General features: G+C 37.3%; 1 protein-coding gene across 1 annotated transcript in view; it reads left to right on the top strand.

The window, feature by feature from the left end:
* The first annotated feature begins 4,536 nt into the window (after positions 1–4,536).
* Positions 4,537–18,924, top strand: part of PEX7 (peroxisomal biogenesis factor 7) — a 74,766-nt gene continuing 60,378 nt past the window's right edge. The window contains exons 1-5 of the mRNA XM_060753436.2: positions 4,537–4,827; positions 7,945–8,002; positions 11,220–11,370; positions 16,651–16,728; positions 17,800–17,908. Of these exons, the coding sequence (XP_060609419.1) occupies positions 4,686–4,827; positions 7,945–8,002; positions 11,220–11,370; positions 16,651–16,728; positions 17,800–17,908 (538 nt within the window). The 5' untranslated portion in view covers positions 4,537–4,685. The remainder of the gene's footprint in view (positions 4,828–7,944; positions 8,003–11,219; positions 11,371–16,650; positions 16,729–17,799; positions 17,909–18,924) is intronic.

Here is an 18,924-nt window from a genome sequence, read left to right as displayed (position 1 = left end):
GGACCTTTAAAATTGAAACTGGCCCCTTAAGATGAAAAATATTAATTTTTGAGCAACTCCCTCAGTCATTGCTACTAAATGAATTATTTTATTAGAACTGTTCCTTTGGCGGTATCACAGACATAGCTGTCATACAGACAGAGAGATGAATAGAATGTTAGATGTTAGAGAATGTTGGCTCTAGAAAGAAAACATATCAAAAATTAGCCTGTGAAAAACAGTTGTTAAACTTGGATTTGAGAAATTTTTGCTACCACCTACAAATCACTTACTGATTTGAATTAACTTGGAGTAAAAGTGTGTGTGAAAAGGCTTGGGATCGTAGATTTTTTTCCAAGAAAAAAAATATTTACATACAAACCCAACAGCACCCTGATGCTTGTGTAATTTGTTATGCCATTAACTTTTAAAAAATTATGGTGCAATGGATCTTTAAGATTTGATAGAACTTTATTTTTGTATAGAAATACCATAATAAAGACATTTCTTTTGAAGTTTTACATTTTATAAAGCAGATCTTGGCTGCCACCTACTGTTTTCTTCAATAAATATACATTTTCCTTTTATAAATGTATAAAGACCACTTTCTCTACTACCTGTTTGAAACTGCAGTAAATAGTAGGTAGATGGAGAGATGAGTGTCAGTTTGTTGATACCTAAAGATGGTCACATTCTCTCGCAACTTTGTTGTAATGAGGGCCATTTGCCCGATTATGGAGATGGACTATCTCATGGTTCAAGAGCTGTACCATGATGTTGCCTTTTGCTCTTTTATGGATATTGAGATGGCAAGATGGATGTGACAAGTGTGAGTTTGGTACCAACAAGCCATCAACTGGTAGGATTGAATTTTTAAAAAAAGAAACAACCTAATTGATGGGAAAGCAAAGTATTACTTTTTAAAACTGTACCAATCCTGCTCACTACTTCTGGAAGTCAGAAGGTTTGAATTATAGCTATAATCAACTCCTCTTTAAAAAGTAACGTTCCAAGTTCTGATTAGAACTCCTGATCAAGTTTTACAACGTGTGACTCTCCTTTTCCGGCATCAAGGTCGCAAACTGGTTTCCTGATATAGTCTCTTCTCTGGTTTGTGTCTTTTCCTTGATAAAAGGGGGGCGGGGGAGAGACATTGGTACTTCCTTGCTCTTTTGTGTTCATAATTTATTTTATTTATTTTTTATTTATTTCTTGCATTTATTAACCGCCGCTCTCAGCCCTAGGGCGACTCGTGGCGGTGTACAATACAAAAAAGACACTTTACAAAGCAATCAGGACAACAAACTAACATCACTAATACACAACATTTAAATTACACTAAAAATCCGCTGCGTCATATTATGGAATCATAATCAATCTCGTAGTCGTAAATTCATTCCGGTTGTCATTTCCAGTAACATAGCACTCAGTTGAAAGCCTGCTCGAAGAGCCACGTCTTCAGGCCCTTACGAAAGGCCATGAGGTACATTTGATAAAACGGATGCAAAAAAACTGAGTATGTCTAGCTGGAAATTATTGTACTTTTTATACAAATGGCTTATTGGTTATGTAACTCTTTGTCAATATCTCATTATCCACACTTCTTATCTTTCAGCTGCCTACACACTACCGTGAGAAGCTGATTGAACCATTCAGGCTTTCTGATAATATCAGTGATCATTCATTTATGAGGAAAATGCTATAAATATAGCCATGGCCCTTATATGGATACACTTTTAATTCAGGATGCAATGTTGCAAAAGCATATACTGTACAATAAAACAGGGCTTCTGAAGTTGGGACTTCAGAGGATCCATGTGCCAAGAAGAAAGAAACAAATATTTTTCTTTCCTTTATTTTAAGTAATTTTTTTCTGGAGGAGTGGGACAGTCTATAAGCGCTTAGCAGATTTTTAAAGCAGCCCAAAAGCAATCACTTCCTTATAACATTTTAGCTATGTCTGTGATTGGTCCAGACAAATGACTGATAAAGACTGAGTCATCTGATTTATAACATAGACAAATATTCACATGGTAGGACTGTGCAAAAACCAATTTAATAAAGGAAACATAAAAGCTTTTTATTAAAATATGGTTGTGTGCTATGAAGTCTCGTGTTACTTTTGGGCAGTAATTCAGCCATCCACAGTTTGAAAATATTCCCCCTCTCAAAAAAATTAAAATATCAAACCCTGATTTGACCATTTTATATAATGAATAAATGTTACTACATATATAATGGGCCTTGAGCATCTACAGATGAACAAACAAACCCTAGCAGATACCAGGAGCCTACTGTAGAGAAAACAATTTGTGATTTCGTATTCTTTTAATCTTTGATGAGAGCAAGTGAACATAATTATTTCAAAATGAAGTCACTGTCGCACCTCTTGTTGCTGTTATTCATGGTGTGTAATTCTTATGTACTTCTCTACCTACTGAGATATCTGTATCACTAGGAACGGAAAGACTTGAAACAACCACAGATACTATAAATTACAGGTTGGATATTCCTCATCCAGGAATCCAGAATTCCTCTGAAATTGTTCACATGGGTGGCTGAGAGTGACAGCTTCACTTTCAATTGGTACACAAACTTTGTCCCATCCATACACATTATTTAAAATATTGTGTATAGAATTAACTTCAGGTTATGTGTTTAAGATGTGTAGGAAATATAAATGAATTCCAAGTTTAGACTTGAGCCCCATCCCTTAAGATATCTCATTACTCTTTTTTTCTTGTCAGGAGTGACTTGAAAAACTGCAAGCAGCTTCTGGCGTGAGAGAGTATTGGCCACCTGCAAGGACCTTGCCTGGGGAATGCCCAAATGTTTTGATGTTTTACCCTCCTTGTAGGAGGCTTCTCTCATGTCCCCCTCATGGAGAGCTGGACCTGACAGAGGGGGCTCAACCCTCTGCCTCCAGATTTGAACTGCTGATCTGTCAGTCAATAGTCCTGCCGGCACAAGGATTTAACCCATTGCGCCACCAGGAACTCCTATTATATGACCTGATGAGACACCATTATAATTTAGATGGTTTTTAAACGTTTGTTTATGTTTGTTTATGGTTTTTAAATGTTTATTTATGTTTTGGTTATATTTGATTAATGTTTCATATGTTATATTTGTGTTAATTGCCATTGATTTTATACTGTTTCTGATACGTTGGAAGCCACTTTGGGTTCCTTTTTTGGGAGCAAAGTGGGATATAAATAAAGATTTATTATTATTATTATTATATGTATAAACAAATATTCCAAAATAAGAAAAAAAAACGTTGAAGTCCCAAATATGTTGGCTGTCTCTACACTGCTATATAATGCAGTTAAATGGCATCATTGATTTATTATATGAGTTTATTTATTTTATTATATTTATTATATTTATTTATTTAAGCGTTGCTGTGACCCAGTATGTGTATATGTGTTTTGTGTGCATATATATTTGTGTATATGTGTATATATGTGGTTTTGCGCATGCGTTATAATGTATTTTTTTGTTTTTTGGTCTTTTTTAGTCTCTTCTGCTGTGTTTTTCAGTGTTTGTATGAGTAATGGTCACGCGTTGGCCTGATTGGTGTATTGTGTCTAAATTTGATATCAATTCATCCAGTGGTTTTTGAGTTAGGTTAATCCCACAAATGAACATTAAATTTTTATTTATATAGACTAGCCCATCCCCTGCCATGCGTTGCTGTGGCCCACATGGGGGTTCTGTGTGGGAGGCTTGCCCCAATTCTATCGTTGGTGTGGTTCAGAATGCTCTGTGATTGTAGGTGAACTATAAATCCCAGCAACTACAACTCCCGAATGTCAAGATTCTATTTTCCCCAAACTCTACCAGTGTTCACATTTGGGCATATGAGTATTTGTGTAGAGTTTGGTCCAGTTCTGTCATTGTTTGAGTCCACAGTGATCTCTGGATGTAGGTGAACTACAACTCCAAAACCAAAGGACACTGCCCACCAAACCCTTCCAGTATTTTCTGTTGGTCATGGGAGAACTGTGTGCCAAGTTTGGTTCAATTCCATTGTCGGTGGGGTTCAGAATGCTCTTTGATTATAGGTGAACTATAAATCCCAGCAACTACAACTCCCAAATGAGAAAATCATTTTTTTGAGTGAAAGACATACATTAGGTTGTTAGGTGTCTTGTGTCCAAATTTGGTGTCAATTCGTCCAGTGGTTTTTGAGTTATGTTAATCCCACAAACGAACATTACATTTTTATTTATATGGAAGATAGATTATATGAGTCTACCTTTATTTATTTATTATATTCATTACATTTATTTATTTATTTATTATGAGTCTACACTGACCATATAATGCAGTTCTAATCAGCATTATATAGCAGTCAGTATAGCTGGGGCCATCCAAAAAGGGCACTCAACCTATAGCACTTCTCCACCCGCCAGACGGGGTGCCTGTCTGATTTTGCCCAAACTAATGATGGCGGCGGTGGTAACACTTTCCCTCCGCACTTCCCAGTCTGCCAGAGGCGGATCTTCTGCCAGAATCAATGATGGCGGCCGTGGCAACACTTTCCCGTATCAGTCCGCCCTTTGGCCCAAATCAAAGATGGTGGCCGTGGAACCACTTTTCACAGTCCCGTCCTTTCCACAAGGGGCGTGGAGGAACGAGCGGAGGTGGTGGTGAGCGCGCCTCCCCGCCATTAGGTAGAACAGGCGGCGGCCGGCGAGGCCATGAAGCGAGGCGGCGTGCCCGGCGTGCCCCCGAGAGCGCAGGCCTTCCGCCTCCCCGGCCGCCATGGCTACGCGGTGGAGTTCTCGCCCTACCTTCCCGGGCGCCTGGCCTGCGCCGCCTCGCAGTACTACGGCATTGCAGGTGAAGCGGCGGCAGCGGCAGGGGGCGCATGCGCAGTAGAGGCGGAGTCTGCCCCCCCCCCCCCCCCATCTTTCCTTGCTGTCTTTCAGTCGTGGTCGGCTGCTGTGCCAGGGAGGAAAAGAAAGCAATTCTTGCTGTTATTACTGATTTTAACACACTTTAAAATCCCACTTTTATATTATTTATACCAGGTCCTGCTTCCACTTATCCTTAACCATTCTTTAGAAACTAGGCCCACCTGTTTCAAAGGCCTAGGGCTGCATCTACACCAGGCATGGGCCAACTTCGGCCCTCCCTCCAGACCAACCCTTTTGGGATCCCTCCAGGTGCTTTGGACTTCAACTCACAAACAAGGAGGGGAATAGGAAAGGACCCGAGGCTGTTGACCTGTCAGTCAATAGAAATGGGGTTGAAATCCAGAACACCTGTAGGACCCAAGTTTGCTTGTACTTGATCTACACTGTGGAGTTTATACAGTTTGCCACCACTTTAACTCCCAAGGCTCGATGCTATGGAATCCTGGGATTTGTAGTTTGATGAAGCCCCAGCTCTCTTCCATGGGGAAGGCTAAATATCTGCTATCAAGCCAGAGCAGGTAAAGTGGTCTCAAACTGCATTAGTTCTACAGTGTGGACACACCCTTTGCTTCCTATTGTTGCAGGGAATTGCAGGTTTCATTTGCATTTCGTGGTTTGAACAGAAAACTTGTGTTTGGAAATGAGACATGCACTTTGGTCTGTCAGGAAAATTGAATAATATATTCAATGTAACACTTTGTTATTGAACCACCTAGGTCCATTCCTATACATTTGAATAGCTGCCTGTGCTGATCTGGCATGTTTGTTTAATCACCTCTCAACAAAAGTTTGCTCCAGGCACTGTCAGGCCATTATACAGGGTTAGTCAAAATGCATAGGCCAATAAGCCATTCAATTGAATGGCTTATTGGCCTATGCATTTTGACTAACCCTGTATGATAATCAAGGTGATCAGTTGAAACATTCACACCTAGCTCCAGCAGACAAGAGTCCTTTGTCTCACCCTGGTCATTCCACAGATATATAAACCCTTTTTCCTAGTTCCAACAGACCTCACTACCTCTGAGGATGCTTGCCATAGATGCAGGCGAAACTTCAGGCGAGAATGCCTCTAGACCATGGCCATATAGCCCAAAAAAACCTACAACAACCCAGTGATTCCGGGCATGAAAGCCTTCGACAATACTTTGTTTAGGATGCTTTTGATGGTACATGTTCAGGATCCCTTATCTGGAATTTCAAAAACCAGGACACCCCAAAATAGTTCACATAGATATCCGGAGAGTGACACCTTTGCTTGCACATGGTTCAGTGGCCGCAAACTTTGTTTCCGGAACAAAATTGTTTAAAAAAATATTGAGGGTGGAGTTGGGAATTATTCTTTCATTCCCCTGTTGCGGAAAGGAGTAAACTTTGATGAGCTTCCGAGCTCAATTGCTGAATGTAATTCAAGGTTGCCAGCATGGGACCTTGGCCTTAAATTGTGTAGGAAAAGTAGAGAGCACCTTTTAAATAGCAATTGCTTATTTTTAAGACTGCTCTCAAACAGCCTTATACTTGCATTAAATCTGGCAAGGAATCCAAACAATTATCGGAATTTTGAGACGAATTGAACATTCAGCCAAAAAGACTACAACCTAAAACTTCTGCACAAGGATAAGGAGAGTGTAATTACTGTATTTTCTTGAACTTATACCATACAGCAGTCCAATACTGAAATAATAATTTATTGGTATTGCATTTTGCATCTAACAGACCTGAAATTGTGCAGGATAGCGAATGCTATATTTTTACTATACTTTGTCAGGAAGCATACCATGAAACAGCACTGGAGGATCTAGAGAGGCTCACAAACAGTTCCAGGGAGAATGGTTTTTGAAATGTGGATAAGTGAAACCATGAATATTGAACCTATGGACAAGAAGGTCATACTACGATATAATATAACATAAATGTATACACATTACTCAGATGTACAATAAATTATATTAAGAAATTATTATTACTCAAATAAACATGGGTGTCTAGAAAGGTAAAGGTTTCTCCTTGACATTAGGTCTAGTCATATCCAACTCTGGGAGGTGGTGCTCATCTCCATTTCTAAGCTGAAGAACAAGCATTGTCCGTAGACATCTCATGGGTCATGTGGTCAGCATGATTGCATGGATTTCTGTTACCTTCCCATAGAAGCGGTACCAATTGATCTACTCACACTTGCCTGTTAGGTTGGCAGAAGCTGAACCGCCGATCTTTTGGTCAGCAAGATCAGCAGCTCAGCAGTTTAACCCACTGCACCACTGGGGGCTCCAAGTATAAAGCTAAACAAATTAATGTAATCGGAGTATTTAACCTCTAAATCTGCTGGGTTGTTATTTTTTGTTTCTGTTGATTTTCTATATCACTTCCAAAATCTTGATCCACTTTGGCCTCATAATTGTACTCTTGCGCTTCCAGCGATCTAATTTCTAATCCTGAATATGGAATTTGGCATTATTGGGTTAGATTTATTTAGTCATACTCAGAACTGACGTATGGAAATAATAGGGCTTAACATTATCTATGACTTCAGATATAGTTCAGTCCAGATCCACCATCAGGCATTTCAAACTGACTGCTATTGTAATCGTTGTCTGCCAGGTATGAGCTACTGGTGGCCTTCCAGGTGTTGTTGGACTACAATTCAATTTTTTCACAGTATTCTCAATGGCAGGGGTGTTATAAAATTCCATATTTTCTGATCAACTCTGATGCATTCTTTTGTGAGACTGTGCAAATTTTATCTTTGAGATAAATAACTTTTAAGTACGGTATGTTTTTTTAACCTGTGACTTCCTCTTATATACCTGTGTTGTGATTTTATTGTTGTATGCCAATAAAGGCTGTGTGTGGATGTGGACTGCAACTCCCTTGATCTTTCTCCATTGGTTGAGCTGGAGATTTGATGTTCAGTCATACCTGGAGGGCCACAAGTAGACACCAGATCACAGGCAATGAAACGTCTATGATGAATCTCCAAGGAACTATGCCTATATGATAATATGACTTAAAATCATACTAGTTTTATTCTCTCCCATTTTAGGTTGTGGCACTCTGGTAGTACTGGAGCAAAATGAAGTGGGTGTTCATCTCTTCAGGAGGTAGTTTTGCACTATAATTGATTAATTTTAAAAGTTTTTACTGAGAGTGTGGAGTATAATATTTTGATATGAATGTGCCCTGTAAGAGTGGCATGCCTTCAATAGGAGTTACAGTGGAAGGGTATCAAATAATGAGGACAGATGACAGGCAACTATATTATCTATATAAGATTGTAGAATAATGAAAGGGTTCCCACTTTGTTATTTAAAATGACAATAAATGTTACTGAATGAATATGACCTATTCATAATGCTGTGTTCACAGTATACTATAATACTCTAAAATATGAGGTGGTATATAGTAGATGTTGGCTGACTTGTATAGCTATCTTTCTATATCCATGGATTCTATATCCACACGGATTTGGTTTGAAAATATTCCTACTCTTCTCCTCCCGCCCCCAAACCTCTGGTGCCAAAATGCAAACCTTAATTTTGTCATTTTCTATAAGGACACTAAGTTACTACATCACTATGTGTAATGGGACTTGGGCATCCATGAATTTAGGGTTTCATGGTGGGTCCTGGAAGCAAACCCAATGGATTCCAAGGGCTCAATGTATTTATGGTTTGATAGCTCTTAATCTGAAATGAATTACCATCTACTACACTTATTGCTAGAGGTTTTTAAGAATTTTTTTTTAAATTGAGATATCAAAAATACTATTTTACAGTGATGCAATTGCTTTATAATAAGAATAGCATATGCTCTATTTATCATTATTGTTATTATTCTCATAGCATTAATGCTTTAAAATGTTTAATCATTTAATCCTTCTGGCACCAACGACTGCTCTGGCCAGAGGGAAGTCAGAGGGGAGCAGAAGACACTGCCATCTTGTCTTCTGCCTATACCATCACTTCAGAGGCCCCTCCCCCTTCTGGCACCAACGACTGCTCTGGCCAGAGGGAAGACAGAAGGGAGCAGAAGACACTGCCATCTTGTCTTTACTAATAATATAATATAGTATATTGTATATACGTATAATATTTATAATATTATAATGTAATACAATATAATACTAGTAATAATAATTCAATATTATAATTATAATTATATATTTAATTACATGTAATATTACTAATAATATTACAATATAATGGTATAGTGCAATATAGTAATATATACTGATATTGTACTTTGCTAATAATATAATATATTGTATGAAAATATATATTGTAAGCCGCTCTGAGTCCCCTTCGGGGTGAGAAGGGCGGCATATAAGCGCCGTAAATAAATAATAATAAATAAATAAATAATCAAATATTATGTTACATGCAATCAGATCACCAAGCCCTTTTTAATTATTTAAATCTGTGGCACTAGATTGACTGTAGGTAAATGTTTCACGATACAACTTATTTTTCAGTGAAATCACTCTGATGTACATACTGATATCTGTCTTTTTTTGATGTTGTTACTTATTCTCAAGTCTAAAATAAACCCTATTAATCTCACTGAAATTTACTTCCAACCAAACATGTAGGAAATCTGTTTGAGAGGTATGTGTGATAGTTACATTCAAGATCATATATTTTTAATAAGGTAACAATAGCAGAAGCAATTTATTGCAGAAATTGCACATTTACCAACAATAGCTGTGTCACCCAATCCGGTTAAACCCCTGTGCCGGCAGGACTGAAGACCGACAGGTCACAGGTTCGAATCTGGGGAGAGGCGGATGAGCTCCCTCTATTAGCTCCTCATGCGGGGACATGAGAGAAGGCTCCCACAAGGATGATAAAACATCAAATCATCCGGGCGTCCCCTGGGCAACGTCCTTGCAGACGGCCAATTCTCTCACACCAGAAGCAACTTGCAGTTTCTCAAGTCACTCCTGCCACAACAAAACAAAACAAAACAAAACAAAACAAAACAAAAAGGAACAACCAATCCGGTTTGCAAATGCCTGTAATGATCAATATCAGAACAATGAAATAACTGGAGCTGTAATCAACCTCTTGCCTTCAGTTCTCCTGTTTTACTTCCATATCCAAACCAAAATAGGAATTTGAGGAAACAAAAAATCAGAATCTGGTCCCTGAAATATCAGTTTTGAGATATGTGCAGAAGTTTACCATATATATTTACCTTGGCCTTTGTAGTCAAGCCAAATGTGATCGCCACATACAGGATGACATAAGTGCATTTTGAGAGGATTGCTGAGCTAAGCTTGTTATACTTTTCATAGAAGAATACAAGTGTGATAGGCAGATGTGCACATGCAATGAGGTGCTCTTTAAGAAGATAATAAGAATATGATTGTCAAGGTGGATATATCACCCCCTGGGGTTGAATACTCATATCCATCTTGCATTGCCAGTGAACACTTCTACTGACAGTTTTGGGAAACTAAATATATTCAGTGCTTAGTGTGACTATCTCTGGGCTGAGAACATTTAGGTTTGAGAACAACATCAGTTTAAGGCAGCTTAGAATGTGAATTTATAAATCTAAATTTGAATAGGATGACTTGGAGAATCTACTTGTTTTTTAACTGGCCTCTCAAGATCTTCTAGTCTTGAGTCAGATGCAAAATAGTGGCTCTGATGGACAGATGGCAATATCGCTCAAGACTACAGGAAATAAGAACAGTGTCCAGAGCACCCTTAGGCTTGGGAAAGGATATTCTTTACAGCAGAGCTTTCCAAACATTTAACGTTGTTTACATGCTTTTTAGACATGTATCATTTTGTGATATAGTAATTTAGTTTTTTGAGCAAACCTTATAAGAGATACACACACACACATACATTGTAATAACAAAATGTATGGGGACAAACAAATCTCATGAAAACCTTTTATTTATATGTTTTAAAAATATTTGATTTTTACAATAATAACATACATTTCCAAGATTTTTGTCATTTCTCCATACATTCATATGACACAACTACATACTGCATCCAGTTCTGGTTTAGGATATTCTAGGTTGTTTGGTTTTTTTAATTTAGGAGTTTTAGGTGGCATCTCCAGGAGTTTCCACATCTTTTCTTCATGCTCTCTGTGCTAGATTGTTTCTGATAAGGATAGTATAAAGTGATAAGTGACATCTCAAGGCTGATCCGAAATTCAAATCTTGATCTTTTCCCTAGCTGACATTTTTTCTTCTTGGTATTCAAACATTCTGTCTGAAATCTGGTATTACTAAATATGTTGAATGAATGTATTTGCTCCAGTTTTTCATTGATTAACATGTTGTTGCCTTTGGTTTAGTTTTGACTGGAACGACGGACTGTTCGATGTGACATGGAGTGAGAACAACGAACATGTGCTGGTCACTTCCAGTGGAGATGGATCATTACAAATCTGGGACACAGAAAATCCCTCAGGTCCTCTTCAGGTTTATAAAGAGCATAGTCAGGAGGTATAACAAAACATTTTATTGCACATTTTAATGAAGTGAGGCATTTTCCAAAGAGGAACCAAAATTTAGGTTTACTGGCCCATGCTGATTAAAATAGTTATTGATTTTACTCAGAAACTTCCATTAGCTTCATGAACTGAAAGTTTGGTCTGAATTCCTTTAACCTTGTCTGTGCTGTTTTCTTCCCATGGGACGTGTTCTAGTTCCTCCTTCAGAAATTGAAGGAGAAACATTATTAATAGTTCATAATTACTTACTAAAGAATGAACGGACCTCTTACTGAAATATGTAGGCCTTCTTTTGTGGTGACATTGCTCCCATGGCTATTGAGGGGAATGAGGGGCATTGTTTGATTAATTTCTTTGAGTAGTTTTTTTAGTGGAGGGTGTCTGAGTCACAATTTTTCCAACTCTGATTTGAACATTGTAATATGTAATATAATACAGTAATTCTGTTAGTCCACTGGGAAAGAAATAGGAAAGTTCACCCCCGAATCAGTTTATCATTCAAAGTGTTAAAGTAACTATTAAAAGTTCCTGTTTGTAGAATCTATAAACTAAACTCAAAAGTTTTTTTCTGGAATGCAGCAGTCATTAGACTGTCGTTCTATATCATATGGACTTCTACCTTATAAAATGCCTTCTTACTTCTTGGCACTCATTAAGATGGGTCACTTCATTTTTCTGCAGACTTTGCAGCTCTGTGGGTTTCATAGAAGTGCACTGACTCATAATGTTCTGAGAGTCCCCTAATGTCTGGAAAAGTCTCCCAAGAATTATAGCTAATAGTACTGTGGCTGCTGTCGACCATGGCTAGTATTGATCATATAATTTATTTACCCAGTGAAAAAGAATTACTAACTGTTAACTGTTGGAGGTTAGATAGAATAATGTGCATCTTTGTGAAGACTTGTTAAAGTCTTTAAAGTGTAGCAGTGTTATGAGGAAATTGTATTTTTTAAATGTGTCCCACATAGGTCTTCCGCTAAGGGATGTAGTTGTGTTCTTGCCAAGAATTGGATACCACTTTAGTTGTTGCAGAATGGTTGAAGCAGCAGTGTAAATTCAAGCTGCTGAAAAAGCCCTTTCTAATCCTAAGGGTGTAGTGAGCCAATGTTTCATAGTGGTTTTAAGTGTTGGACTACAATCCTTGCTCAGCCATAATGACATTCTCAACCTCAAAAATTTGTCTGATCACTTTCCCTTAAGTCATCAAGATATCTTGATGATGATGTCTTAGATCACCTTAAGTCGGAAATGACTTGAAGGCACACAACAACAACAGCAACAACAATGCTAAAATTTACTCTTTATAATAGAAAGTAGGAAGACAATTGACTACCAACCAGTTCATCCATGTGAATCTGTAGTGAAAGAGCATTAAAGTATTGTCCCTCCCTTCATCAACATATGCTACCCTACATTTTATATCTATCCACAAAGTTCATTCATACCCATCCACTTTAATATACATTAAATATATACTTTATTCTAGAACTCAATAACAGCAAATAAAAAGGGAGATGAAGAATGGTGAGAGGAGTAGTCAAATGGGTGGAAGAATGAGTGCTGGGTTGAAATGCTCCATTGAGACAAAACATGGGGAACCTTTCCTGGGAAGTAATCCAGCAGCTGTGATGGTGGTTCTCCATGTCATCTTGTTCAGGTGGCTAATGACTTCTTGCATGATCCTATGTTGTGCTGTATTGAGACACAATACTGGTTAATGTAAAAATAATGCAAACAAGTACTGCCTGTGAAGCTTATTTATATCAGAGGAGACTACATGGCCATAGTGGAAAAATGTTTATATGCATTTTGCTTGCATGCAATTAGATTCACAATGCATGATAATATAAGAAGTGTTCAGTTTGTCTCCTTAGAGAACTATAGTTCCATCGAAAAAAGATAGATGATTACATAATTTAAGTCTCTAGTGTAAAATAAATAAATTTGGAGTCTGCTGAACCTTTAGTTCTTTAGGCAGAGATATATAGATTTTGGCTTGGTCCATTTGCCAGTCATAATTTTGGTCAACGTTGAGCTCTCTCCATTCCTGTGCTATTTTTGTGTCAGGATAGGGATGTCTCTTCTTTTGTTTTGAGTTCTTGACAAGACAGAAGCCAGTGAACTCCTTTCACCACTCCAGTGCTCACCGAGATGAAAAATATTTGAAGCAAGCCGATGTTTCAAACCTCAGCATAATATCCCCCTTCCCTCCCAGCCATTAAAATGACAAACTATCATTATACAAAATGATCTAGCTTTGGAGCAAGCTTTAAGTCTTTCATGTCCCAAACTCACAGCACATAAACCCTGGCTTCTACATTTTGATTTTTTGTTTTGAGTTTTTTCTTCTCATAATTCATAGATGTCTGTCGGTAGTCATATGAGACATGGTCCTTGTACTAAAGTCCAGTTGTTTTATTTTATAATCTATAATGATCTTGTGGCCACAGTGTCATTTGGCTTAAGCAGCCAAAATGTTGACAGGAGAAAGGTACCACCAGACTTTGGGGGAAAGGTGAAGTTTGCAGAAGTGTAGGAAATCAAGGGAAAAGGAAATTGAAGATGAAGAAGGAAGCTTTTCAAAGCATTAATAACCAAGTGTGTATAGTGTTAGAAGAGGAATACTAAATGGACAAAGAAACAGAAAATCAGATAGGAGAGAAATAGAAATGAGATTCTGAAAAAACAGACAGAGAACGCTATTTAGAGATATAAGAAATTGAATCCTATTAGTACCAAGATAGCTTCTTTCCTAGCTCACACTCCAAAGATAGGTTTAAATCTCTCAAAGGCTAGACCTAAGAGCTGCCTATGAAATCAAAGAAAGCATTCAGGATTTTAGTATATCTGGACAGAGTTCACACACATGCATCCAAAAAATCAAAGCTGTGAAGTTAATTCACAAAATTGCCCAATAAGGGATTGGAAATGCCTCATGGAGATGGCATGTGGAGTGACATTCGTTGTGGTGAAGTTGGGATAGAGTGATTGGAATTCTGAAAAGAAATACTTAACTCCACAACTTTTTATTTCAAGGACTCTCTTGTTAATTTGTTCTCTGTGCTGGTCATGGACCGTAATAAAGTCTTGTATTGTTAATTTGTTGTTTAATCAGAGTTTAGAGGTATTTGTCCCTTTTGTCTCCAGAAAATAAAAGGGCAGAAGGCATCAGCCATGGTTTGGAGGCCTTTGTAGCAGAATCTGTAGCAGAAGATAACAGAAAAGAGTCTTTCAGTTCATCTAAAACATTGTAACAATGATTCCAGACTGCCTCAGAGATGTAACAGCCTTTTTGTAAAAGCTATCAGGCAATGCTTATGGATAATGTCTTTAATGTTTAATCATTTTCTGATTACTTTCGCATTGATGTTTATAATATATCCATAATAACTGCAAAAGACTTAATATGGTTTTGCTTTGAGGGTAAATCCTAATCCTACTAACACCAACAGTGTATACAATCATAATAAAAATACCCTATTTTTATTATCAGAGGAATGGTTAGTTAGCCAGCCTTAGTAAATTGTTCTTTGAGCAGTATGCAGATATAAACAGTTATTTTAAAAAAATGAGGCCACAAATGTCATTTTATTTCTAGAGTATCTTTCTCTTTGTGATTGACACATTTTTGCTAAACATAGAAACATCCAAATTAAAGTCAGACTTATAAGTAAGTAGTCACTTGCCTGGTTACTTCTGAGAAGTAAGAATTGTCTCCAGAAAAAATGTTGGTCTTTTCTTTGGTTATGAGTAGTTAGTGTGTGTGTGGGCAACTGATTGGGAAATGTTCTGCAAACTGGGAATTTCTCTAGGCTTATTTGCAAGGTTAATTTTAAAAAGCAGTAGTCAGCTCATATAGAACCAGTGAGATAGAATGGTTAAAATGTTTGATTGGAACGTCAGAGATCACTCTCCTTGTGGTCCTGAATCTCAGTGAGTGACCTTGGACCTATTACATTTTCTTTGACTTTCTCCATAACACTACTGTGGGGTTGGGGAGCTGTGTCTGTCATTTCAAATTCACTAAAGGAAAGGTGTGATACAACAAGAATAGGAAATGCCTAAATCCAGTTGCTAATCACAACTAGAGTAAACATACTGAGCCACCTGCTCAATGGTAAATCAATCCTTGTGTAAATCCTAGTGATTCATTGTGTTTAGATGGGATTAGAAATTGGATTCGGATCTATGATTTTAAGAAATGGTAATGATAAATTCTGGAATTTAATAATAGTAGCCCCAGGTGTTCATTGAATAAAAAAGTGAAAATGTGGCTTTTTGAGCAAGCCTTTGGAAACCTAGTGCCATAGACAAACACGGAATTATGTGAAATTGAATATTGGAATGGCTCAGAAAATGACTTTGAACAACAAGTCTAACAGTAAAGGTATTGTTTTATATGTTTTTAAAAAGTCTTAAGGTATTTATTTTATATTTCTGTTTTAAATGTGGTTTTAGTTGTATATTGTTAAGGCACTGAATAGCTGCTTAGCTGTAAGCCACCTTGAGTCACCTTCAGGTTTGAGAAAGGCTGGGTAGAAATATCATAAATATATAAATAAATACTGAACAACAATATATTTAAAAAAGAAATAGGTAACATCAATAAAAACTTAAAATTAAATAATTAACCAAAATAATTAAAATTGCTAAAATCTCATTATACACATTTACATAGTAAATATCTACAGTAAATAATTAAAATGTGATGAAAAGTATAAAATGATGATGAATGATGTAATGTAAAACATACCATGATAATGATATGTGACAGCCAAACAGTGCCAAAATGCATTTCTAGTGTCCAACGGAATTATATATTAAGAATTATATAATAATTATATATTATCTCCATAAGATAAGGTGCAAAGGTGGATCTTTAAAAGCTTTTTAAAAAAGAGGAGAGTAGGGCCTTGAATACACTGTGAAGAGCAGGCCTCAGCTTTCTGCTTTAGATGAGAAAGTATATTACTGGTGTGTGCCCTCAAGCAATTTTGATTTATGGTGACCCTAAAGCAAACCTATCATGGCAAGGTATATTTGGGAGGGAGGTTCCCTTGTTTTTCTCTGAGGCTGAGAGAGTGTGACACTCTCAAAGTCACCCAGTGGGTCTCCATGGCCAAGCAGGGATTTGAACCTTCATCTCTCCAAATCGCAACACCAAGCTGTCTGCTATATATCCTGGAAGATACTCGTTATGTAAATATTTTATAAAGTTTGCTAAGTAATGTCTTACCAAACTTATAAACTAATGTTCATTCAACATTTATAGGTTTACAGTGTTGATTGGAGCCAGACTCGAGGAGAGCAGCTAATTGTGTCTGGCTCATGGGATCAGACAGTGAAGTTGGTATGTTTGTATTTACCATTATTTAATTTGTAAATGTAAGTTTCAGTAGTAGGATCTTCTTTTAAGTTTGACCCATTCTTTATAAGAAGATGAGATAGAATTTTCAATTCATTTGTGAGTTGTCTATTTCCTTTTCCTCTTCCGAAGGGAATAGATTAAGTGAACATGCTGTGATATATCCCATTGAAACAGCATGCAACACCTAAAATCAGCCATTTTAGGTGTTGGCAAGGTTTCTGGTTTTTTTTTTGGTTTTTTTGCAACACAAATACACTAAATTGGCAACAAGTTTGGCATTGTATGTGAGGAGCTAGGAATATTCATGGCCTCGTTTTTATAGCATTCTTTACCCAGAAAGTTAGAAAAAAAACCTAATTTTCAGATAGCCCTGTTTTATTGGTGCACATTTTTAGCAAGTTTTATTTGCACACTCCTACACCTCAAAGGTGTTCCAATGGAAGATGACACCTTTTGATTATGTTTTATTTTCAGGGAGAAACATGACAACAACTTTCTATACTTACTTTTTTTTGCAGTGCCATTTGACCCCTATTTTAAAAAGAGGCATTACTTAGGTTGTGTTTGTTTTCTAACAGCCAATCTGTTTCATATAAAACTTGACACTTTGAAACTCAAAAGTAAGTTTCAAATAAAACTTGACACTTTGAGACTTGAAACAAAGTTTCAGTTATCCCAACATAAATTATTCCCAAGTAAACACATCAGTTACTCTAGGTTTTAAAGATCTGGGGATGTCAGAACTTTGTTTACAATAAATGTTGAACTGCAGTCAAGCTCAGATAGTGAAATACTTTTCTTCTAATTAACACCGTTAGTGCGATACTCAAAATGTTTTGAGTATAATACTCAGAAGTACCCTATAATGCTCAAAAATATTTTGCCCTGTCTAAACATACCTGGTTACTAACTTGCTGTAATAGCTGTAGCGTGTATTGTTCAGTGCACATATCTCCCAGAGCACATCTTTTTTTAATACGAGTAAATAAAATTCAGTCTATTGCCTTCAGCTGTTACAGTATACAAACAGCTGTCTGTTTACGTTTTATCTAGTGGGATCCTGCAGCAGCACAGTCACTGTGTACTTTTAAAGGTCACGAAGGTGTAATTTATAGCACAATATGGTCTCCACACATCCCGAGCTGCTTTGCATCTGCCTCAGGTAAATATTACAGCATTGTGGGGAAACCCTTCCATGGCATTTTATCGCTTTACAGTTGTGTCCAGCAGGTGGCGGTATACATGTATACAAAGGGAGGAAGAAATGATAAATGTATAGCTATAATTGAAGTGGAGGTTCAGTTATCTTTTATAACTCCACTGACTTGGTCTCTGTCTATGGATCAGCAGTTGTCTCCCCTGAGTGCGCTGGTAGCAGTTTTTCATATTGGCATTTCATCACTCGACATTCACCTCCCTCTTGCAAACCCCTTTTCCTTTCTGGCCTCTATTGCAGTGCAAGTGTTTAGCTATAAATTCTTGCTTTATATTGTTTCCCCATGCATCTTTGTAAGCCAAATCTGAATGACACCCTATACAGCATAAACTGTGAACAGTATAATTTCAAATGTAGCAGCAAGTGATTCTTCTGCACAGTAATCAACAATTATGCACAGCTTGGAAAGGTTACTTGATTGAACTGTATCACCTAGAATAACTATGGCCTCTAAAAGTACCCCTTCCATGTTCTTCATTTGGGTATTTTATATTGAATATTCTGCTGATTGCACAGGTTTGTTTTCAATGTATGGCTTTCTTTGGTAAAATGAAAAAGTTTGAATCATTGGGAAGGGATTTGGGTCCACAGTGTCAGGTTGAAGAGGAGGAAACAGCAGCTGCAGCAAACCTATTTGTCCTTAAAGTGGGGTGATTACCAGCCCCTCCTTCCTACTTTTTATTTATTTAAAGCTTTTAAGGAAGAATAGTTTGTACTGGAAAAGAACACCAACCATTACACCCAGCCCATTAGTATTGCCATGGCATATAGGGTTACGGAACAACAGTAGGTTTTACAGAGTAGAGCGGGGCTAATTGAGAAAGCAGTTCAAAATATCCCTTATAGATAGCTGTGCAGACTAAACCTTATGAGAGTTGGCCTCCTACAATATCTGGAGTTGCCTACCCCTGATTTAGAGCTTTGAATGTTCAAAGACCTCATTTGTTTTCTCTTCTCACACT

Source organism: Anolis sagrei, chromosome 1 (assembly GCF_037176765.1).
Source record: "Anolis sagrei isolate rAnoSag1 chromosome 1, rAnoSag1.mat, whole genome shotgun sequence".
Classification (NCBI taxonomy): domain Eukaryota; kingdom Metazoa; phylum Chordata; class Lepidosauria; order Squamata; family Dactyloidae; genus Anolis; species Anolis sagrei.
Note: the sequence above shows the minus strand (reverse complement) of the source record. Positions and strands in the feature narration are given on the sequence as shown.